Source organism: Mastigoproctus giganteus, chromosome 1 (genome assembly GCF_048544385.1).
Source record: "Mastigoproctus giganteus isolate SK-2022 chromosome 1, ASM4854438v1, whole genome shotgun sequence".
Taxonomy (NCBI): domain Eukaryota; kingdom Metazoa; phylum Arthropoda; class Arachnida; order Uropygi; family Thelyphonidae; genus Mastigoproctus; species Mastigoproctus giganteus.
Genome location: NC_143575.1, coordinates 75,060,754 through 75,086,735, shown reverse-complemented (window position 1 = coordinate 75,086,735; position 25,982 = coordinate 75,060,754). Strand labels below are relative to the sequence as shown.

The following is a 25,982-nucleotide window of genomic DNA, read 5'->3' as shown; positions in this document are numbered from 1 at the left end:
GTGGTGTGGCATCATGGTTGATCATGTTATTGGACCCTTTTTCTTTCAAGAAGTGACTGTGAGAGCGGATAATTACCAGGACATGCTTGAGCTTTATATATATCCTCAATTGGATGAACTATGAAATGGGGTTATTTTCCAACAGGATGGAGCACCGCCACGTTGGGCTTTGAGTGTGAGGAGGTCTCTTGATGACAAGTTTCCTGACTGTTGGATTGGGATGAACGCAGGTCCCATTACATTCACCAGATTTATCCCCTTGTGATTTCTTCTTATGAGGATTCATCAAAGACACAATCTACAAGACCCCTGTTGCAGATATCACAGACTTAAAGCGCAGGATTACAAATGCAGTTACCATGATTAAGCGTGACATCCTTGAAAAAACATGGGATGAACTTTATATTACCAATTAGATATTGTTCGTGTGACAAGTGATGCACATATTGAATGTCAGTAAAAACTTCAACTGTTTTTCTCACATTTAGTGCAGGTTTTGTGTTTCTATCATTAAAATTACATTTGTTAAAAACATTTTAAAATTGGTTACACCTTTTTGGGGCACCCTGTATTACTAATTATATATACCATACCAGTTTTGAAAGGGTGCTGGATCTGTATGCAGACAGTTTTTATTCAAGCTGCTGTTCCATCATACATTGACTAATGTATGAAGACAATTGTAGAAATGTCTCCAAGATAGGCAATTTTTTCCTCCTCTCTAAGTGGCCATTGCACTTTCCTCAGATGACACCTGTGGACTACTTTTCATTCAAACTCATGCTACTAAGCCTTGTCACCAAGTATTCGGAATTTTATCTTCTCTGCAAGTAGAAAGTCTTTCCATAACTTAAATTGAATGCAGGTGAAGCATACAAATTTGGATTTTATTTCAACTACTGTATTAAAGTGACACAGATGTCATTACTTGGCAGGTGGTGTCTACACATAATAAACAAAATAAATACTATATTGAAGTACTCCTACAAACATATAATACTGTAAGGTTTTTTGATGTGAAACATTTTTGACGGCACCTACTAAATTTCAGACAGTAGTAAAATCAATTTGTCACGATTTTGCAATGCGGAAACGATGTCATTTCCATTTCATAACAAAGAAAAACGGAGTCGGAAGAGGAGATCACACAAAGGATATTGGATGCACTAAGAGCTGGCATAAACCAGCTGGTGGCAGAAAAACATTTCCGCCACCAGCTGGTTTTCCACAACAGAGTATCAGTGCACTGATTACCAAAAAGTTTCTACCACCCGTGGTAGAAACCTTTTGGTAACCAGAGAAATGGATATCTTGCAAAATGTAAAGTAAAGCATTTAAAGCAAAGGGTCATGGGAGGTGATCTTGGGTGTGCTCAGAGCTGGCTTATGCCAGCGCTCTGAGCATATCCAAGATCATTACATTACATGCGCTTCAGAATTACCAGTTGAAGTGCATGTAATGTCGGCATTACAGAACCCGTCTGTATTACTGAAGTGGTTGTATATTTCCATTAAGAGGCGAATCATAAACATTTTTCTGCAACCAGCTGGGCCGGTCAAGAATATTTGAATTGGTTTGCAGTTGGGAGATAACAGACTCCAAATTACATGTATGAGTAGAATCTTTTGCTTGTCATTAGCCATTCTCATTAAGTTGCAGAAGTCCTCATTGGTCATCAAGTTTTCGCGTTTCTTTGCAGTTGTGCTGAGTCGGTTGAGCATGGCGAGCTTTAGATCCTTATTCATCTCACTGTTTGGATGATTGTAAAAGTTTCAAAAGGGGTCTTCTTCTCGCAGTTGCATTACAAGGCTATGCAGGTCATTACCACATGCTTCGTCAGGGTCAACATCGTTGTTGTCTGATTCATGCAATTTACAATCTAGTATGAGCTCTTCATTGTCGTTGTAGATCTTGACATATTTCATTTCTGACAGTATCTCTGTTTCCTCATTGCAAAATGGAATGTGCAGCGTTACCATCTCTCACTTGTACTCATTGCTCTCCTGAGCCAAGTCATAGTTTCGATAGCGTATTATGCATGGATACTGTCGTTTCTGGCAGTTCTCATTAGCGCTGCATGTGTAATTTGCGACAAAGCATGACAGAGTAACATGATAGAATGATTGTAACAATACAAATACTTGTATTGGTGCAATCATACTATTTGACAAATGGCTACAATCAAATAGGTAATTAGGCTATTTGCCTAATCTCTTCTAAATGTCGATTCGGTAGAGCAAGCATTGGGCGTGTATATCCTATTTATCACAAACATCGTTTAGGTAGAGTTAGTAGCAGGCTTAAGCATAAATTACATTTCATGATTTTGGTTCTAGCTGTTCGAAATTTAGGTGTCGTCAAAAATGTTTACACACAAAACATCATTTGTGCATTCAGGGTACACACGCAATTTTTTTTTTTTTTTTTGGCCTGCTGCAACAAAAGCCTGTGGCTTCCTTAATGCCTTGTAGTGTAATACTAATATGACATCATATTGTTGGCAGTTATTCCTGAGGAATTATAGAATGTAATATGGAAATTGCAAAATGAAAATAGATCTTAAGATAAACTGAAAAAATGATAATAATAAATATACAAATCACTAAAAAGATAGCGACGCCTCCGTAGCCAGGTGGGAAGGGGCAGCAATACATAGCACACGCTTCTTGATTAGACCAGGGTTCGAGCCCGTCACCACCAAATACGGAGGATGCGGAAAGGTCAGGGAATGACCACCGCATATTCACGGCGCAATATGGCCTTAGTTGCTAATGCTCCTAAAAAAAAAAAAAACTAAAAAGATAGTAAAGACCAACAGCACAAAAATTTAAATTATCAAGAAATATATTAGAATTAGAAGTGGCAAAATATGCAAGGATGCAAGTTCGTACAGTGTCAACCAACAGCATTTAGTTTAATCAACCTGTTTGAAACCTTAAACAATTTAATCAGGTCTCTTTGTAAATGCCTAGTTTCCAGCAGAATGTAGATTAGAATAATAGATCTACATCCTAAAATAAATGAAGCATTCAAACATGTATGCAGTACTCAGATGCAGCCTTAACAATTACCTTGTACAACAGGATAATCATCTCTTTGTTCCTGCTGGTAAAATTCCTGGATATCATTTACAAAACTCCATGCACTGTTGTAGCAGCCTGTCTGCACTGTTCAGAGAACTTCATGTACAATTACTACTAGTTATTTTTCATTCTCCCCTGCCTTGAATTTGGCACCACCCAAATGATATATTATTTTGGGATTATTCCCACACAAAAGCAGTAACTTGCATTTATCAATTTCAAACCTCAATTTTCATTTTCAACCCATCTACCTAATGTTCATTTCTTGTTGTAGTAGCATACTTTATTTCCTATTGTTATGCTTACATTAGCATTAGTAGAGGCATATGATGCAAGAAAGCAAAAAAAAGACCCTTCCACTTCACCACTCCGTTCGTTCGAAATACCTGTCCAGCTGAGCCTTAAATTTATTTAGGCTATCAACTTCCACAACAAGGGATGGAAGTCTGTTCCACCAACCAACTACCCGCTGGCAAAAGGCAAATTTCCGCACATCTATCCTACATCTGTCTTTCCTCAATTTGAATTTATGCCCTTTCAGGTGATTATTCTGAGCAAGAGGCAGTATCCCATCAGCATTGAGCATGCTCAAACCATTCAAGGCTTTGTACACCTCTATCAGATCACCTCGGCGGTGCCTGGTCTCCAGACACTGTAATTTGCAAAACTTAAGCCTTTCTTCGTAAGAGCAACCTTTCGTTCCGTTCACTAACCTTGTTGCCCTTCTCTGTACTCGTTCCAGCAGCTCTACATCCTTCTTGAAATGAGGCCTCCAGACCTGTATACAGTACTCAAGGTGTGGCCTGACCATTGCCTTATACAAGGGAATAATCACCTCCCTATCCCTGCTAGAAAAATTCCTGTATATCATTGATAAGACACCATTAGCTACTCTTGCAACCCATCTGCACTGCTCAGAGAACTTCATATCTGCCTGCACAATTACCCCCAGGTCCTTTTCATTCTCTACCACTGTCAGTGTAGTACCACAGAGTTGATACATTGCTCTGGGGTTCCTGTTTCCCCTATGTAGTACTTTACATTTGTCAATGTTACACTTCATTTGCCACCTCTCAGCCCATCTGCTCAACCTTTCCAGATCCTGTTGCAGTAGTGTACTGTCATTAGTGTCCTTAACAACCCTGCCAACCTTTGTATCATCTGCAAACTTGGACATTGAGCTTGATATACCATTATCAATATTATTTATAAATACAGAAAACAACAATGGACCCAACACTGAACTCTGAGGGACTCCACTAATAACATTAGTCCACGATGAGCAGTGTCCATTAATTACCACACTCTGTCTTCTGCCACTCAACCATCCCTTTATCCATAGCAACAATTTGCCACCAATGCACACTGCTGCAATTTGTGCAGCAGTCTTCCATGTGCAACAGTATCAAAAGCCTTTCTAAGATTCAAATATATAATATCAAAGTGATTCCCTGCATCCAATTCTTTTGTGACTACATCATAGTATCCAATCAAATTGGTCAGGCAAGACCTTCCCTTAACAAAACCATGCTGTGTCTGTGCTATAACTGAATTCTTATCAAGATGATCCTGCAGTGCTTCTTTAACCAGTGCTTCCATTAATTTTCCTGGAACAGAAGTTAAACTCACAGGTCTATAATTACTTGTGTCAGCCTTTGATCCTCCTTTTTGATTTGAGGTTACATTTGCACATCTCCAGTCTGTGGGTATCTCCAGTCATCTCCAGTCCAAGGAAGCTCACATAATTATGTCTAACAGATTGCTTACTTCCTTTGCTGCCTCCTTTAATATAACCGGATAGATCCCATCCACCCCAGGTGCCTTTCTTGTATTTATCTTCAACAATTTCTCCTCCACTTTACTTTCATTTATTACAAGATCATCTAGCTCACTGCCAGTGTTTACTTCATCTATGGCATTCCCCTTCCTGAATAACTCCTCATGTGTGAATGTAGATGCAAAATATTGATTTAGTTTGTTAGCTACCTGAGCAGGATCATGAACAGTTGATCCATCAATATCAAGTGGACCAATCTGATTCATCCCCTTCCTTCTAGAGTTTACATAAGTAAAGAACTCCTTGCTGTTCTTCTTCTTTGCATCCCTTGCCAAAGATTTCTCGTAATCTGCCTTCGCCTACCTAACCTTCTTTGTAACTTGGTTACAGATCAACTTATATATATCATAGGCTTCTGTGTCACATGTTAATTTATATGTATCCCAAGCATTTTTCTTCTCTGCCATATGTCTCATTAGTTCATCTGACATCCATTTAGGCCTGAACCTTGAACAATATTTCTTAGTTGGTATGTAAAGCCTAGTAACTTCCAAGATAAGTTCTTTGAATGCTTCCCATTTTGAGTTTGCTGTTGGTAACATCATCAGTTGGTCCCACTGTATAGAATTTAAATACTGTCTCAGACCATCGTAGTCGCCTTTACGAAAGCAATAACCCTTCCCTTTACCCCTGATGGTAGTTACCTCCTTGAGTAAATCCCACTTCAGCACACTGTGATCACTGCTACCTAGTGGTTCCTGTATCTGCAGATTCTTAATGCATGAAGAATCACTACTGATAATCAAATCAAGAGTATTACTCCCTCTAGTTGCTTCCCGAACATGCTGATTTAGAAAACAATCATCCAATAAATCGACAAAAGCCTTGCTAGTATGTGAGTGACCAACCCACAAATTCCAGTCAATATCTGGGAAATTAAAATCCCCCATTATAAGACTCTCTGATTTACTGGCCCACCCTATTTCCCTGTACAGTTTCTTATTATACTCATCAGAGTCATTAGGCCTATAGCACACTCCTACTCTCAATTTTGATTTCCCAATGCTTATGTCACACCAAACTGACTCGACACTGCACTGGCCAGCGATGTCGACTGGCTTCACTTCCTTGGATTTTATGTGTTTCTTAACTAATAGCATAACCCCTCCTCCCTTCCTATCCTGTCTATCCTTTCTGTAGACATTGTAATCCCCAAATTCCAGTGCTGCTGTTCATTCCAATAGAAGCAGTGCAAGAATCACTTTCCTCTGCCAGTGGTTAATGTTAATCTATTAGTCCTTGTATCCCCCCAATCTAGCAGTTTTCCGACCCACCTAACACTGCCTCGAAAGCATCAGCAAACATTCTTGCACCCTTTCTGTTTAAGTGTATCCCATCCCTGTTAGTAGCCTTAATAAATATTGAAAACAATATGGAACATAACAAAGAACCCTGAGAGATCCTGCTCATAGCTAATGCGTGAAGAGTATTGGTCATGAATAACCATCCTCGTTATTAATGTATTATTAATACTGTTCCAATTTATACAGCATTTATTCATGTTGAACAGTATCAAAAGCTCTACAAAATCTAAGTGTATGATGCAAAAATAATTTTTTCCTCATCTTGCTCATTTTTTGACTAACTCATATTAATTAATCAGATTGTTCAAGCAAGATCTTCCCTTAACAAATCTACACTGATTACCATATAACATAACTGTTACCTGTTATATTAAAGACCTTTACCTGTGTAAAGGTCTTTAATCAACTCTACTTTTCTCAGGAACAGAAGTCAAACTTACAGGTCTGTAATTACTCATTTTTTCCCTTTGATCCCCTTTTGAGAGACATTAGCACATATCAAGTTTAGGGATATTTTCTGAATCCAGAGAAGCTCTCCTAATTTTGGCCAAACGTTTGCTGCTTCCTTTAATACAGTTGGATAGATTATCAATGTTAAACTTCAGGACACTTCTCAGCCCATCTACCTAATTTTTCTGAGTCTCCTTTACCCTTAACAGTAGTTTTATCTTTATAAATCCCACATCAGTATACTAAGATCACTTTCACCTACCGGTTCCTTTATCTAGAATTCTTAAAACATGAAGGATCACTGCTAAAGATCAGATCAAGAGCTTACTCTTTGTCCCCTAACATGCTAGTGTAGAAAATTGTTAGAAGTGGTGTTTCTTAGGGATTATATCTTTAAGATTGACAAAATGGCACCCATATAGAAAGAGACTTTGAATATGCATGCTACTGTACTTCATAACTAGATATTTTACAGGGAATCCAATTGAAGTTTTCAAACAGATTCCTTATATCAGCAGAAAAAAGAAAAACCTACCCACATCATCTGTCCATCTCCTGTAATACTTTGTCTAATCCTTCCTTAAATTATTATATCCTCCTATGTGTGTCACCTGAGAAAGAGTAAAGATGGCATCAACATTTAGTTTATTCAATCCATTTAAATCTTTAAACAATACAGTTGAGTCTCCCCAGAGGCAACTAGTTTCCATATTCTGCAATTTTCCAACTGGTAAGAGTACCCCCTGTGTTCCTGAATAATCTTGTTTCTCTTCTCTACACCTGTTCCATAGATCCACATCCTTTCTAAACTGAGGCTTTTGGACCTACATGAAGTATTCAAGTATTCATGAAGTACCCAACCACTGATTTATACAATTTATAATCACCTTGTCCATTCTGACAAAATTCAGCAGTTATACGTTTAAGTAAATCCCACAATAACAACACTATGATTGTGTCCATTTAGTCATTTCTTTAGCTGGAGAATCTTAATGCACAAAGAGTCACTGCTGATGATCATATCAGAAGTATTCTTTCTCTTGTTGCCTCTCTAATGTATTAGTGTAGAAAACTGTCATCCAGTAAATCCAAAAAAAAAAATTCTACTATGTGTGATAATCATCATCGTCAGCCATTTTCAATCCACTGCAGGATGAAGGCCTCTCCAGCAACTTTCCAGTTCCTTCTGTTTTGAGCATTGGCCATCCATTTACTACCCACAAACTCATGAATTTCATCTATCCATCTCAGCCTTTGTCTTCCAGGTTTTCTTCTAACTCTTCTTGGGTACCATTCTGTTATTTTCGTAGTCTGTCTGTCATCATGTCTTCGAGCTGTGTGTCCTGCCCAAGACCATTTTAGCTCTTTAGTTTGGACAAGAAGGTCCTTTCAAAACTTGCTGCCTAATCCATGTGTTCCTCTTCTTATCTACCAGTCTGATTCCCAATATAATTCGTTCCATTCTTCGCTGTGTAGTTCTCAGCTTCTCTTCCATTCTTTTGGTGAGTACCCAAGTTTCACTTCCATAAGTCATGGTGGGGAGTATACATTGGTTCATTATTTTACATTTCAGACAAACTGGGATATTGCTCTTCAGTATGTGACTATATTTCCTGAATGCTATCCATCCAAAATTTATTCTTCTCTTGACTTCCAGCCATTGTGATTATTACAGCTAATAACTTGTCCCAGATAAGTATATGACTCCACCTTTTCAATTACTGCTTCTTCAATCATTATTTCCCTTTCTGTGGCATACTAGTTCATCATTACTTTTGTTTTAGCCATATTCATCTTTAGTCCAAAATCCTTACTAACTGTGCATAACTGATTAAGATTTTCCTCTAATTCTTTGGGATCGTGGCTTATGACCACAATGTCATCTGCAAATCGTAAATGGTTTATGTACCTCCATTCACATTGACTCCTTTCTGCGACAAATCTAATCTTCTGAAAGCTTCCTCAAGGGCAGCAGTAAACAGCTTCGGAGATATTGTGTCTCCTTGTCGAACTCCTTTCTCGACTTTAAATTTCCTACTGTCTTTGTCTAGTCTAATAAAGGAGGTAGCACTCTCATATATTTTCTTCAAAATCATATGTGGGGTATCTATGCCTTGTCTTTCCAGTGCCCGGAACATTGCCTTATGCTGTATGGAGTCAAATGCCTTTTCATAATCCACAAATGCCAGGTATAGTGGTGTTTTATATTCATTTGCTTTCTCCATTAGCTGTGATATTATGTGAAGGTGATCCATAGTTGAGAATCCTGTCCTAAAGCCAGCTTGCTCTTTCGGTTGATTCTCATCAAGTATTCTTTCTAATCTGTTAGTAATGACCCTTGTGAACAACTTGTAGATGTGGGATAACAAGCTAATTGGGCTATAATTTCCCATTTCTGATTTATCTCCTTTCTTATGCAGAAAAACTATGATTGCATTATTCCACTGCTTAGGCATCACACCTTTTCTAATGCACTTTGTGAAGAGCCTTGGCAGTTTTTGTGTTATGTCTCTTCCTCCCAATTTTAACAACTCTACAGTAACTTCATCTTCCCCCGGGGCTTTCCGATTCTTCATTTTCTTCAATGCATGTTCTACCTCATCAGGAAGAATATCGGGTATGTCGTATGTGTTGCTACTTTGCAATCCATGTTCCCCACTGCTGGCATCATTTCCTCGCTCCTTATATAATTCTCTATAGTAGTCTTCTGCTATTTGAATTATGCCTTCTCTGCTGTTTATAAGTACACCATCGCTATTCTTCAGTTTCAGTATCATTTGTCTTTCTGTATTACTGCTCATGGCTGCTGATTTAAATCCTTTGTTTTCCCTTAATTCTTGTTGTACTTTTCTTGTGTTAAATCTTCTTATGTCCTCTCTGAGTCTCTTTCTAATGGCTTTGCATAACTCAGTATACTCAATTTTTTCCTTGTCAGTGTTTATCTTGCTCTTCATTTTTTGCCTTCGGTTCATAACAAGTGTTTCTTGACTAATTTTTTATTCTTTGGATTTCTTTTTCCCTATAGGTTTCTTGGGCTTTATCATTTTCAGAAAGTTGTAATATTCCTCGTCAATATCTTGATCCTGAACAGTCTGCAGAAGCTCAAATTTGTTCTTAAGTTCCAGTACATACTGCTTTTTCTCCTCCTCTGTTATCTCAAAGACCTTTGTATTATTTACTCAAGTCAGTTTTTTCCTTCCCTTTCCTACATCTATATCAAGTGTACATCTTACCATTCTGTGATCACTTCCAACATTTACCTTATTCAGGATGGTAACATCATTCACAATATATCTTCTGTTAGTGAGGATAAACCTACCCACAATTTCCAATAAATATCTGGAAACTTAATGTCCCTCATTATAAGACACTCTAATTTAGAAATTGTTCCACTGTATTTGTCTGCATAGTTGTTCTTATACTCATCACAGTTAGGTTGCTGCCATTTTTGTTATTTTATTGCCGACCGGGTAGCCGGGTGGGTAAAGTGCCTGCCTGGCAACCCAAAGGTCGCGGGTTCGAATTCCGCCTTGGGCTTGGATAAAAGTTCTGCAAAAAAAACCTTGGGAGGTGCATTATGGCCACAGAAGCCGATGCGTCAACTACTAACAAAAAAAAAAAAGATTATTTTATTGTTACACCATATTGACTTACCATTACACTGGAAATCCACATAAATCAAGTGCATCGTCTTACATTCCAAGTGCTTCTTGACAAGATCCTAACTCTGCCCTCCTGTTCTGTCTGTTCTCTCTGTACATGTGCTCACCATATTCAAATTCCACATCAGCTATGAGTAGCACCATGTTTCTGATATCCCTATAAGGCCTCATTTTAGGAAGGATGTAATGTTGCTAGAACGAGTACAAAGAAGTGCAACAAGATTAGTGAGGGGAACAAAGGGGTGCTCTTACCAAGAAAGCTTAAGTTCTGCAAATTGCAGCACCTAGAGAGTAGTACATGCGAGGTGATCTGATCGATGTGTATAAGGCCTTGAATGGGTTGAGCAAGCTGGATGCTGATGGAAATCTTTCTCTTGCTCAAATTAAGAACCTGAGGGGGCATATATTCAAATTGAGGAAAGACAGTTGTAGAATAGATGTGCGGAAATTTAAGGCTGAGCTGGACAGGCATTTGGAATGAATGGAGGGATGAAATGGGAGTTTTTTTTTTGGCTGATGCTGCATGGTTTCTTTCTTGCATTGTATGCCTATGTTAATGCTAATGTCTGCAATTGATGGTTAAACAAATGCTTCAAATTGATCAAATTTATTTTCTATACTCCTAGCATTAGTGTACAAGCATGTAACAGTGAAACTTCCCTTTAACGGACAGCCATGGGGAATGAAAATGTGTCCGTTAGAGAGAAGTGTCCGCTAACAAGAAGTCTGAGGGAGAAAAAAAAAAAGAAAGAAAGAAAAATCGTTAAACGTTTAATGTAAAATTAAATTAAAATATATACAGATTTTGAACAATATTTTTGTAAATAATATACAATTACATACACAAGAGATAAAGAAAAATCGTTAAACGTTTAATGTAAAATTAAATTAAATTATGTACAGATTTTGCACAATATTTTTGTAAATAATATACATACAATTGTGCTATGCATATTATGACTTTATCTTAAGAAAAATGCATACAGTAATCACTTATTTTCTTCTGCACCTTCTTCCGGCTGATAATTTTGTTTTCAACATTTTTTTGGAGTGAAGAAACCATCGAAAGTCCTTCAGTATCTTCTTCAGCGGTGAAAAACATTTTTAAACAATTGATTTGTATGAGCGCTTCTTCTATTTTCATCGGTGGTTCGTTGTTAATATGTTCTTCGACAGAATGACCTCCTTCCATTTCTTCATCCTCATGAGGAACTTCTTGAAAAATATCGATGATAATGTCTTTGATATCTAGAGCACCATCTTCTGTAGTGAGGTTTGAGTCTATATCTTTGTAGCCAGGGTCACTTGTGATGTTGAAGTTCTCGTTCTTTTTGGTGCTCCACATTGCTGTTCACAACTTCAATTTTTGCGTTTGAGAAGCCAGACTTTACAAAACAGTTCACGACAGATTGTTTTCTAAATGCGTTTACTGAAGAGGAAATCCATTGAATCGCATCTAGGATGCTGATTTTCTTTGCAAGGTCACTCACACATGTTACATCGTTCATGTTTGCAATGAGATATCTTAAAACACGTTTTCTGTAGTGAAGTTAAAAATTTTTTATTATCCCTTGATCCAAGGGCTGACACTCTGCAGATGTGTTTGGTGGCAGAAAAATGATTTGAATGTTGGACAGTTCGATGTGCGGGTGAGATGCAGCATTATCCATGAAAAGAATATTTTTTCTGTTTTGACGAATCATGTTTTGGTTAAAGTGACTTATCCATTCGCTCATGATATCTCGTGTCATCACGCTTTTTTATTAGACTTCCAGTCAACATCCAAAAGATTCAACTTTATGCCCTTGAAACAACGAGGATTTTGTGGGTTTCCTATAAAAAGAGGTTGTTCAAAGTCTCCCAGCATATTTGTACACAATAGTACAGTCAAGCGTTCCTTAGAAATTTTTCCGCCCTGGCACTTTTCGTTTTTTAGACTCATTGTTTTTTCAGGAAGAGCTTTAAAAAACAACCCTGTTTCGTCACAGTTGTAAATATCCTTAGCTTCAAAATCACGACATAAATCTTCCAATTTGACGGTCGACTCTGTTACAACCCCAGTATCAACAGATCCACCTTCACCACTTACGGTTTTCCAAGAAATTTTATGCCGAGTTTTGAACTTGTCTAGCCATCCCACAGAAGCTTTGAACTCATTTACTCCCATAGATTTCGCAACCTCCAAAGCCTTTTCCCTAATAATAGGCCCATTAATGGGAATTTTTTTAGCACGTGCGCGACAAATTTGAAGTCCAACAGTTTTCGGGAATGATTTTTGAACCTGATCATTTCCGTGTTGCCAAAATTGTTTGAGCAGTTCATTTTTTTTCTTTAGGATGTCGCTTACCTGCGTCTTCCTAATTTTGAATTTTGCAGTGAGATTGCGAACACTATTTTTTTGCCGATCATACGCATTAATGAGTTCGACTTTATCTTTTAAAGTTAAATGTTTACGAGAAGACATTGTGCACTGCACACGACACTGAACAAAACTGAAAACTGAAACTGAAAAGGCGAAAGGCCGACCATATTCTCCCCCCCCCCTGCACACACCGAATTCATCAGAAGTTTTACACGTGCCTTAAAATTCTTGAAAAAGGGTTTAGAACCACAACGTAAACCTTGATAAAATTCAGAGAATCGGAAATAGAAAATAAACACACGATTGAGGCAATACGTGGAAGAAACGTTCCTAGAAAAAGGGCCGTGAGGCTCGCCCGCTGTCCTTTATGGGGAGATCAAATTAAGTGCTAATCTAAACAAAACAGTGCAGATTGCCTGTCCGCGTCCGTTACAGAGAATGTCTGCTAGACAGAAGCTGCAAACATGTTAAAACCAATGGAGGTGAGTTGGGGAATTTGAAAATGTCCGTTGTAGAGAGATGTCCGTTAGAAGTTTCACTGTATATGTGTATGTATGTATATATGCCTGTTTTTACTCTTAGTAACCCTAATACAGCCCATATATTTGCTTGTTCCATAAGAACCCCAGCATGCCTTGTAATTCTTCACATGTTGCTTTTCAGATTAGCATGTTCCAATAAAAGCAGCTGAACAATCAGTTTCATTCGGTTTGTGATTGCCATTAAACTGTTAGTCTGTATATCCTCCAAACTAGCAGTTTTCCGACCAACCTAGTACTGTCTCAATTGCATCAGCAAATATTCTTGAACCCCATTCTATTTAAGTCCCTCCTATCACCATAAAAACAATCTCTCCTGTTAACAGGCACAGACTATGCTGAGAAAAATTCTACCCCATGAGTCTTGCACAAACTCTCCAGGGCCAAATTTTACAAGGCTCCTATCATGTACTCTCTCCTGTCATGTCTGGGCAAAACAAAAGACAAAGATTATAAATTTTTCAAATGTAATCCTAGCTCACTGCTTTATCTCAATGTTGTACTGTTCCTGTTAAGTAAAATCCTCCAATCTCTTCTTAATATCATTAGTACCAATGTGTACAACACTACCAACTTTATTCCTTTAAAAGAAAGAGGTTAACTGTTCTACAACATGATAAACTTTAGCCCCTAGTATAAAAGAACCAAGTATCAGACATACTTGATTCTTTTATACCTGTCCTTTTTGCACAATATATTTTCTGTTTCGCTGACAATGGCTACTTCCTGTGGGATCAGTGCTTTCTGCCATTAACAATTCCACTGTGCAGTCTGGTAGGTGCATGAATGTAAGCTCAAGCATTGAGCTGAGCAGATGAATATGTATTATGTGCCATTACAGATGATTTTGCAAACATGCAACAAGCAGTGCACATTATAAAACCCTAATTCATAGGGGAACGGCCCTTGAATCAATGCATTCCCACCACTTTGAGCTCGTTACTTTGCACTGTAGTTTGAGGCATGATTTTAGTTTAAATTTAAATTAAAATATCACATTAAACCAGTGTTTCTCAACCTTTTTTTTAATTATCACACCATAAAGGGCTTTGTTGGACAATTTTCCCTAATCCCCCCCCCCTCCCCATGAAATTTTAAACAAGAAAATACTTTATACTTACTCCTTTTATTCGATGGGATCCCCAAGCTTGATGGTTATTAGCTGAAAGTAAAGTGTTCGGTACAATGTTAGTAAGTTTAATTCTAATGTCTCCTCTTGAACATATATCAATTCTGTTTCTTTCCTTTGTTAATATTTTGTTCACTGAACTAAAACAACTTTCACTCATTAAGACATTGGAAAACAAAGTACAGTACTTTGGCCATTTCAGCCGACATTTGTTGGGTAAGGAAGTTTAGTTATATTTGATCCCCACAACTCAGCCATTCCACCTTTTTTGAATTTATATTTGCATTCTTCGTTACATTTTAACTCAATGAGTTCTTGCATTTATTTGCTAGCAGATCCAAAATCACATCCAATTGGATCTTAACATCCCTGGCTTCACTTCAAAAGAAAATACAGTAAACTCCCACTATTTGTGGGGGTTACGTTCCTGAGAAATGCCGCGAATACCGAAAACGCGAATACTGAGTTATGGCTCCCATAGTAATAAAGGGGTTCCGTTCCAAAGTATGAAATATATAAGAAAAACTAGTCTAAAATTTTGTCTATGTATGTATTATATGTTATATAATACATATATTACCTTCATAATATGACTATGTACAAATGCAGTACATAGTGAAATGCAAGCATAAGGCATCGAAATGAAAATAAGAAACAATTTAATATTAAATATAATATTTACTAGAAATTTCAAACAAGTCTTTCAAACCAGCATCTTTGCTAGCTAAAAAATTTATCCCACCAGTTCTATCACCAGTTTCGCTAAAGTGTTGATAAAGGTGTTTTGCCTTTTCACGAATGATGAGTGAACTTAAGGGAATTTTATTTTGAGTTCGGTCTTCTATCCACAGATTTAAGGCATTTTCCATTTTTTTAAATTTAACATCACGAGTTACAGAGCAAATTTTTAAAGCAATTAGCGCGTTTTCATGGACACTACGCGGATTTTTTCTTCCGATTTCTTGATTGATCGTACCGTTGACTCATTGATTTTATAATGTTTTGTCACTGACGAGACACTTTCACCATTAGAAATTGTCTAATAACTGAATTTTACTCACTAATGTCATCACCTTCTTTGATCTTTTCACAATTCCCTTGTTATTCGTAGCCATATTTTTGTAGGGGTTAGGAAATAATTTGTCCACAATAAAGTCACTTTCTTCCATTAACACACTCGAAAAAGACTGTTTACACTAACACACTGCAAAACGGTAGATTTTTCACTTTTGTAAGCATATCAATTTATAAATTAATAAATTTATTCAATTTATAAGCATATAAATTAAAAGCAAACGACGAAACCTTCCATGACAAGCGCATAGCACATACTGAACAAGGATTAGCAAGAAACATCCACACTCGCGATTTTGTCACCCCTCTCCCCCCCCACCCACTGAGCACTGTTTTGACCGAGAAAGATGATTTTAGCCACGCCCATGTTTTTTTTTATGGCGGAAAATGTTCACGGCACTTTAAAATTCACATTTTTTTAGGTTTCATTTTATATTAAATCAGCGACCGCGAATAGCGGGGGTTTACTGTAAATATGAAAATCTATTTTTTATTTCACTTTTTAAAGAACACAAATGATCTGAATAATTGTTAAGATCATTCTCGGTGACCTTAAGAATTATTTCAGCTAACTCTATTTTATTATTAATAATTTCTATTATTAACTCTCACATTATTTTAGCATTGATTTCAGCTAACTCTTGCATACCATGAAATTGTTTTCTCATTAAATTGATTTTAAATATCTCCAGTTTTTCAGTGAAGACTTTTAATATGCGTTTGTAGTCTATCACCATAATTAATTTCCCTTGAAGTTGAAGTGATACTTCATTAAGTTTTCAAAAAATCCAAGCCATATAGTATAAGTTGTTTTTGTGTTTGCTGATCTCCTTTGCTAAATCTGTGTCTCCTTTGCTTTCTAAAAAAACTTATTATCGTATCAAAAAGGTTTACAAATCTTGTTAGACAGTTTCCTTTAGAATGCCATCTAACGTCTGTATGTAAAAGAAGCCTCACATACTGTTATTCATTATCAACACAAAATTTTCTGAAAAGGTAATCATATTTGCTATGTGACTTTATTTTATTGATGGTTTTAATAACTATACTGAGAGATTGATAAAGAACTGGACTAATATTTTTTGCAACCAGATTATATCGGTGCACAATGCAGTGTATTGCAAGAACTTCACTTTGGGACATACTTCTTTTAGATGGGCTATAAAATGTCTTCCAACCATGGATGTAGCACCATCAGTGGAACAGGATACCAAATTTTCCAATGGAATTTGTTTTTCATCAAACCATGTTTTTACAACAGCAAAATGGATGCTCCAGTAAAGTCAGTTTCTATAGATTTTACAAACAACATCTCTTCTTGCAATTTACAATCATCATTGAAATAATGAATGTGTGCCATTAGTAGGGCCTTATTGTTAGTAACTGTGGATTCATCAATATGAATAGAAAATTTTCTCATTTTTAGTTAATGAATTAGCTGCTCTTCAATGTTAATTGACATCTCATCGATTTGTTTTCGAATTGAATCGTTGCTCAATGGCAATGCTTTTAAAATACCAGAAGGATTTTGATGCATCACTGTTGAAATTATAGTCTCTAATGCAGGTCGTATAACAGTCTCAGCAACTATGAGCACTACCAGTTTTTGCAATGATTTCTGCAATTTTGTAAGACACAATCTTTCATTGTCATTTTTTTGTGTGTTCTTCTTAAATAAGGAAGTAACAGTGTTACGTTGCTCAAAATTCTGTTTTAAATTTTTAAAATATTTGATATATTTACCACCTTTATCAGAATGTTTCCTTTTTAAGTGATCTAAAAGTCTTGATGGTTTCATAGCTTCATTTGAAAAAGAGGTGCCTCCGTAGCCAGGTGGGAAGGAGCAGCAGTTGCGTAGCACACGCTTCTTGATTAGACCGGGGTTCGAGCCCCTCACCACCAAATACGGAGGATGCGGAAAGGTCAGGGAATGACCACCGCATATCCCGGAGCAATATGGCCTTAGTTGCTAATGCTCCTAAAAACCAAATAACAACAACAACAATTTGAAAAAGAACCATTACACACAACACGCATAGGCTGTCTTGAGTCGAATGGGCTTTCAATAAAACCTTAAGCTAGATATTCATCCAAATACTGTTGACACTTTCTTTCCAGAACTTGATATGATTAATGATAGGTTAAATAACTACAAAGAATTAAATAATAAAATATAAACTATTTTTATTTAACTCTCATAGCCCATGTCACTCTCAAAAGCACTATGGATCAAAAATAAACAACTTCCACAAGAAATCAATAAATCAATACTAATTGTCGCTTAGAAAGTAGAAACAATAGACTGAAATATTTCCTCATCCCATTCATCCTCATATATTGAGGATGGATGGGATGAGGATGCACGCCCACCATGCCGCCACCAAGATTGCAGCTGTCGGAAAGGCGCAAATGGCAAGGATTGCAGAGACATCACCTCTGAAACACTTAGGCATTTAATGAAAAGCAAAGGTGGTTGAATTGAATCACGCCCATTATCTTCCTTTTATCAAAATTTCTCACTCACTCCTAATAGAATATACCTATATGTTAAAAATTAGTTGTCTCAAGGGAAAGAAAACCCAATGAGAGAAATTAAATGTTAAGGAATGAGATGTCATTGGGTAGGGTTGAACTTGAGGGCCACAAACCATTGTAATACAAATGATTTTTTTTTGCCCCCCAAAAAACCAATTTTTGTTCCCTTGGGGGTATATTGCCCCTGTTGAGAATCCCTGCTCTAACCTAAGAGATACGAAAGTATAATAATAACACTTCCCATGTGATGCAATAGTAGTACACCACGCTATAAAATTATGTTATATATTAAATTATACATTATCTTATCAGGAAAGGCTTCAGTTCTGCAATTGCTGCATCTAGAGACTACTCATAAGGAGATCTGATTGAGATGTTCAAGGCTTTAAATAGATTAAGTGAGCTCACTGATGATGGCATCCATACGCATGAGCAGATATAAATTCAAATTGAGGAAGGATAGTTACAGGGACATATATGTGGAAATTTGCCTTCAGCCAGCAGGTAGTTGATGGTTGGAACAAGCTTCCATTTGGTGTTGTGGAAGTGGATAGTTTGAATAAATTCAAGGAAGAACTAGACAAACTGTTAGAGGAAATGGGCAGATGATATGAAAAATGTTTCTTTTTTTTTTGTCTGGTGCTGTATAAGTTTACTTTCTTGCATCATTTACCACTGCTAATACTACAGGGTGATTCAAAAGTCTCCATACATAGGGAATAATGTTTCTTTTTTTCTGTTTTTAGGTACCCTTCTAAAATGCCTTTGTCTAAAGAAGACGGTATAAAAATTATTCTCATGGCTGGATCAGGAAGCTGTTGCAAGGTTGCAATGGAATTTAACAGATGGCATGGCAAGCACATCGTACACAACACTATTGCCAAACTTATTGAGAAGTTCAGAAAGACGAAGTGTTACTGACCATCCAAGAAGTGGTCGTCCATGAACTTTCACCAATGAAGGCACAACTGACATGGTGCTGGCAGCATTAGCAAAGAGTCTCTAAAAAAACACACAATGGTTGTCTGCAGAAAGTAGTGTTAGCCAATCAAGTATAGTCTGCATCGTGAAAAAGCACAAATGGCATCCATACAAAATGCAAACGTTGCAGTAGTGAAGATAAATAGGCGGATGGAATTTTGTGAGTTGGCAGTAAACAAATTGGACGGCAGTGCAAACTTCTCATCTGGGATCTTGTTTACTGGTGCCATGGAGAAGTTAACTGCCAAAACCATGAACCATATTAAAACCATATTATTGGAGTGATACCAATCTGCACTGGATGAGTCCCTCAAAAATGCAAGGTGCGGGAAAACTGTTGGTGTGGTACAGGATATGGGGAAACAAAATTGTTGGACCTGTTTTCTTTGACATAAATCTGAATGCTGAAATGTATCTAAGCATTTCAGCACGACAGGGCACCACCCCATTATGGTATTTGTGTGCATGCCGATGGTTGGATCAGCAGTTTCTGGGTTCTTGGATTGGTCGCCATGGTCTCGTGGAGTAGCTTTTGAAGTCCCTAGACCTCAACCCACTCAATTTTTACTTGTGGGGGCAATTGAAGGCTATGGTGTACTAAAGTGTTATTTGGTTTTTAGGAGCATTAGCAACTTAGGCCATATTGCTCTGGGGATATGCAGTGGTCATTCCCTGACCTTTCCGCATCCTCCATATTTGGTTGTCACGGGCCCCTGGTTCGTACACATGGTAGAATAGTCCTGGGGGGGGGGATATCCAGGTCAATCTGATTTTGTCATGTCAGGTTTCTATCAGGGTACAGAGTGCTGTTATCCTGACAGTTTTTAAGTCATTGTCTGGGAATGGTGGGAGACATGGGCAGATTTAACTATTGATTATTGTTTAATTGCTGGGGGGCTGAATTGCCCTTCTTTGGATGGTTCTGCACATTTTGAATACTTTCTGTGTTGAAGTTGTAAAGGCTTTATAATTTTCCTCTTCTATGATGAACAGATGTTCTACCCTAGAAGGAAGCCAATCTGTGCTATTAGCCGTGTTCTTGGGATGTCATAAATTATATATTCATATAGAATGTGTGTCCAGCCTTCATTCTCGCCACAGGTGCAGTTTGGGTCATCAGTCAGCCCAAAGGAAGTTAGTTTCGCCTTTAGGGAGCTGTGACCTGTCAATATAAACATTTTAATAAGTCCAGGCTTTGGGCTAACCACTGCCACTCATGACAGTAACCTTTTGGTAACCATGCCTCTGGTTTCCTGCTCGCACTTTGTTTGCCATAGCTCATGGAGCTTTGTGACTATTCATTTTCTTTCAGTGTTGAAGGTGTTGGCTGTATCAAAGGCTATCCCTGGAAATTCTGTGAGTATTTCCTTTTTAAGTCTATAGGCTATGGTGTACTAGGAAAAGATACAAAACATGAATCATCTAAAGGAATGCGTTTGCTGCATTATAGCTTTAGTTGCTAATGCACCAATAAAACCCAAACCAAACCAAAAACCACAGTGCACAAAATGCAACACTCAGCTCACTGTCCAACATGTACTTATTGATTGCCTCAAATACAATACTGATCAACAAGCTATGTTTGCCTTATTTTCCATGATGAACACCTCTTTCAGCATTTCTGACCTCCTAGCAGACATGCCACATGTGATCAAAATTTTTAGTTTCCTCAAACATATAAAACTGTACAAAGCATTGTAAACTTGAATATCATCTATACAGATATAACTATGTATTTAACATCACTATAGTTAGGCACATTATGGCCTTGCTGCCCTTGCACCGTAAAGCCTACAAACAAACAAACAAACCTAAAGGAACACTTTCGAAATGCAATTGCACGCATAACACAAGTTCCCCATGAGTGGGAGAGATGCATCCGTATGTGTTTTCAAAGGAATGGCAACCATGTAGAGCATGTTTTGTGAATAAAGTGCAGTTCATTAAAAATGTGACCATTTGCTCTATGTATGAAGACTTTTGAATCACCTTGTATTACTAATGCTATTATGTTATAGGAGGTGTGGCCATTAAATAGCCACAAGACTAATGCAATAAAATAAATATAATGAAATATTTCGTACCTTACAAGTTATCCCTTCAAATAATTGCCTTGGGCTTGCAGACACACTATTCTATATCTTTCTTCCAAGCACAGAAACATATCTGCAAGTCATCTTCTGTAATCCCTTTTAACACTTCAGCAGTTTTTTTCCGAATATCTTCAGTGGACTGAAAATGGGGATTCCCTTTAGTACACTTGCCAGTTTAAAGAGGAGGGGAAAAGTCACAAGGGGCTAGGTCTGGTGAGTAAGGTGCATTTTCACACATAGGGATTTGTTCTTTGGCTAGAAACTGGAGTACTGTCTTGATGTAGCGTCAAATATGCTTCCACAGTTCAGGTTTTTTCCTTGCAGCCTTGTCATTTCCTTTGAATTTTTTCATGCAGACTTGTCAGAACTTCAATGTAGTATGTTTGATTGACAGTCTGATTTGGTGGGACATATTTAGCCATAATAATTTCTGTAATATCAAAGAAAACAAGAAGCATGGTTTTCATCTTTGATTTTGTTAACTAAGTCTAATACCAAGTCTAACAACTAGGAACCAAACTTAGTCAAAATGTACACTCCTTTTATCACGATCCATTAATAGATAACACATTTACACTAATTAAACTTAAATTGAATCATAAAATATTCCAGTATGAGGCCCTTGCTATACAATGGTTTCGCCAAAATAGATCATATGAAATTTTAAACACCAGATTACCTACAAACCTATCACCAATATGGCAGCTCAAACAAATTAAATTTCCACGTGTTTAACACAGTGCATCCTAGGTACTGCTATACTATAAATTATCACTCACAACTTATGTCATTCACCAGCGACAACATCAAAAACTTCACGTCCAGCTCTTGGCTTTTCAACACGTGAATTTCTTTTATACAATTTTTATAAATGACAACCAGGAAAAAGGTGGTGCACTCCCTTTTCCTAAGGATATGTTTTGAAATTTTAAATTTAATCAATTAATGTAATGGAACTTTCACCTTTATTCCCTTTTTACCTTCATTTCATTTAATTTTTAATTTTAACCAATATGGATCTCAGAGGTGAATACTAAGATAATAAGCTTTGCTAAAAAATTAATGTACCTAAAATGTAATGCCCTGCTACCCTGTGTACATTAACAAACTTGTTAAATTCTCATTTGTAATATTTGTTTGCTACCTGTTTATTAATTTTGTTTAGTGCTAATCCTAGCTATCAGACAAGTAATGGCAGACATCAAAGATTTACTTACAGGGGAAACTTATAGGAGGAAAAGTTAAAATCAAGAAAATTCTATTCATTAACATTATTATATCTGAGCAGTGGAACATTTTATTCTAGCACATTCCGGAACACTAGTCCATAACAACATAGTTTGAATTCTAATAGACTACAGTTCTAGAATTCTAATGGACTAGAGTATTCATTAAACAGCAAGCAAATCAGTTAATTTCATTTGCATTAATTCTCAGTTTCAAAAAATTAGTGGCACCCTTTCTCAAATTAAGTGAATTGTAAATTTACTAGAAGCACTAGTTTTATCTTATTACAAAATAAATGAATGCCCATATCCATATGTGTCTTGCACTTTTGTTTGTGTATAGCATTATGTACATCCAAGATAACTGACAGTAAAAGGTCAAGTGATTTCGTAAAATGGTTGGATTGAGAAAACATCACCGAGAACACAGTCCCCTTGCTGCTGAAGGAGCTGGCTCACAGAAACAAGGAAAATATTAGTGATTTTGCAAAAATAATTTCCAAATAATTGGAAAGCTTTTTTTTTTTTTTTTTTTTTTCCCAATTATTTTTTCATGTATATGAAGTAGTTTACCCAAATAAAGCATCTGAAGTTCTGCTAGTATCTACAGAGGAAATACAGATATATCCATTTTTCTAACACAATGAATTAACCTAATCGTACAGGTGATCATTCCATGCTATTAGTATTCATTTCTGATGTCTACAGTGCATTGCATACAAATAACTACAGACATGACAATTTCATTATGGCATTGGCTATACTATTAACATACAAACCAAACCAAAACAAATCTATAGGTCTCTTAAGGAAATAATGCTAAATGCTGAAATCACCTTGTTTGTATTCTTAATCTTTTTTTTTTTTTTTTTTCCTTTAATATTTGTTTTAGATGATGCAAGTATTAGAGAAAGAAATTGATGAAATGAAAACCGAACAGCATCTCCTTAAAGATCATATTGAGAAAACTGAATCATGGATTAAATATCTTGGGCAGTGGCAAGCAACCATCCAGGAATTTGATGTAAGTATTGAATATTTTTTCATATTTCTTGAAAAAATACCATAATAATTTTTATTTCCTTGACTTGTCAATAAATTTATTTTTTAATTTATTTATTAAATTAATTTTTACTTTGGTTCATATCACTTAAGTTGCATCATTTTAAAATGATTTCAGTTAATAATTTCATTGAATGACATTATGCACAGATAGACTTTCACTGGGTAAAAAAAATAAGCACTTTCCTTTTCAGATGTGTTAAATTTAATTTTAGTTCTCTAAAGAGAATGAGTTGAGTGAACTATAGTTATGATATGCCTTTTGCAGAATTTTCTTATCTAGCTTTCTTTGTAGTTAAATATAACTTCAAATTATTTGATATACTGTGCTGCCTTGATATAACACAAATGTGATTGGACAACTGTAATATCAGCATCATATGGTGATGCATTATGTGTAAAACTAAAATTAATTTAATTTTTTTTTTAGAAACAAAACTAAAAGATGAACTATTAAAGGTGCATAAATTTCCCTTACATTTTATGTATCCTTTCTATAATTTATGAAATAATCAGATAATTTAGTGAGGAATAAGTTACTATATCTTTCTAGTGAATCAACTGTTCTCCCTCCCCATTAACAATTTCCTTGAACCTCCTTTGCAGCATTTTTTATTTTATTAGATAACTGATGATTCAAAATTTCTACTTATTATAGTCATCATATGCTTCCAAATTAGGCATTGTTTACAGGGGGACCTAATTTACAGTACAGCATATAATGGTCAACAAGAAATAATTCAGCCACATAATTAAAGTCTCACATGTACCTGCATAACATCTATAAAAAGGATTATGGTTCTGATGATTTTGGTTTTTTCTGACCTTTTTCATAAATAGATACAATAATTTCATTATGCTTACCACTTTCTTTACAATTTATTGTGCAGTATGCAGTATTATTAAAAAATGTTGCAGAAAAATCTAGATAGTCAAAGGATGATATTCTAAGTTACACTGTATTGAGTAATTTACATTCAGCATAATCAAGATTCACCTATAATTTATTCCATGGTACTGCTTGGCAACCTCAGAAACACTAATTTAAACTGCAAATAATTTTAAAATATTAAAACTATGAATGCATAGCACTTAATTTTCACAGTATATGCAATATCATTGTTTCATTATTGTCAACAGGTAAAATGTGCATTGTAGCAGTTTTGCTCTGGTGTACTTTATTCCTAGAGAAACTGCATGCAGCATCCAATATAACAAGATAAAAATGTGTGCCAGAAATAACCAGCAGTTGTTTCACTGTTGCAATGATACAATCTAAAACTACACCACAGAGAATAAAAATTTTTTGTATCTGCCCAGCTGATGGAAGGGTGCAAAAAGTTTTATAAAAAAAACACTCAAAGGTTTTCCTTGTGGCTTGTATTTGCTGGCAATTTGAGTGCCATTTTCATTTCCTGTTTCTGTGCATATGGTAATTTGAGGTTGCATACCTTGAATTCTCAAGTAGGGTGAAGGTGGCATGGATCAAAAGGCCCTGGTCTCTCAAATTAGCAGTTTTTCTAAACCTCAAATGCCTACTCTGCAGCATTAACAAACACCCTTGTGCTTTCTCTGTTGAAGCCCACCTTTACTAAACAAATTTCATTCTAACAACTAAGAGTGGGCCATGGTGAGTAAATTTTCTTTCATAAGCTTTACAGTCCCTAAAAGTCAAAATATAACTGAAATGCTCTCATTATATAGTTTTTCCTGTAGCTTCTTCCTAGTAACAAGAGGAAGAGAATAAAAAATTGAATATAGTAGCGTTTTGTTATTGCACATGCAATTTTTTTATTCTTTTTTGCAATAAACAGATGTTTCTGTGGACCAACTTGGTTGTTTATTTTTATGAAAACCCCAAACACAAAAGGTATTTGAACCAACACTACTTAGTACCACTTACCACATGTGGGATAAAGGTTGAGAAGACAGAAGATACTTGTTGACATTAGACTTAAATTTCTGCAGATTGTAATTTTTAGAAAATACATGTAGAGGAAGGTTGTTCCAGAAAATACATGTAGAGGAAGGTTGTTCCAGAAAACAGAAGTTGAAGGAAAAAATGAAGAAAAAAAGTTGGTTTTGTGAGTTTGAAGTTGGACAGTAAATGTCCAACTTCGAATGTGGGGAAAGCATGATCAACATGCAGGTGGCAAATCGAAAGGGCGGCAAATGCTGTAAAAATTTAAACCCAGCACTAGCCTCTCTGAATACATTTTATATCAGTAGGAGTCCTAACTACTTTGTTTTTCATGTTGTGTCAATTGTTACGTGTATACTTTGTGCGGAATTTGTATTAAATGATTGTGATGCCAAGTTGCAGACAACATACTCGTGTGTTTGCACAAGAGGAGGATTCCATTGGGACTAAAGTAAGAGATGCATAGACACGCCATATGAGAAGACAGAATATTATCATTTAGAAAAGTGTTTCTGTTGCTAACCTTTTCATTAATTTAATCTAATCATAGTAAAATTTTATGATTAGTGCAAATAATAATGATTAGTGTTTTTAACTCATTAAATAAAAGTCAGTTAAAATTACTCAAATATCTTAGAGCAAAATACACTAAACATTAATTTTTAAAATCATTAAAAATTATTAGTAATATTAATTACCCAAGTAAGATGTTTCTGAGTAAAAA

The 25,982-nt window shown here is 36.2% G+C and overlaps 1 protein-coding gene across 1 annotated transcript in view; it reads left to right on the top strand.

Moving 5' to 3' along the window:
* The window catches only part of LOC150090896 (sorting nexin-25-like), a 325,882-nt gene that overhangs the window by 176,401 nt on the left and 123,499 nt on the right, over positions 1 to 25,982 (top strand). The window contains exon 15 of the mRNA XM_090376672.1: positions 23,168 to 23,299. Coding sequence (XP_090232798.1) covers positions 23,168 to 23,299 — 132 coding nt within the window. The remainder of the gene's footprint in view (positions 1 to 23,167; positions 23,300 to 25,982) is intronic.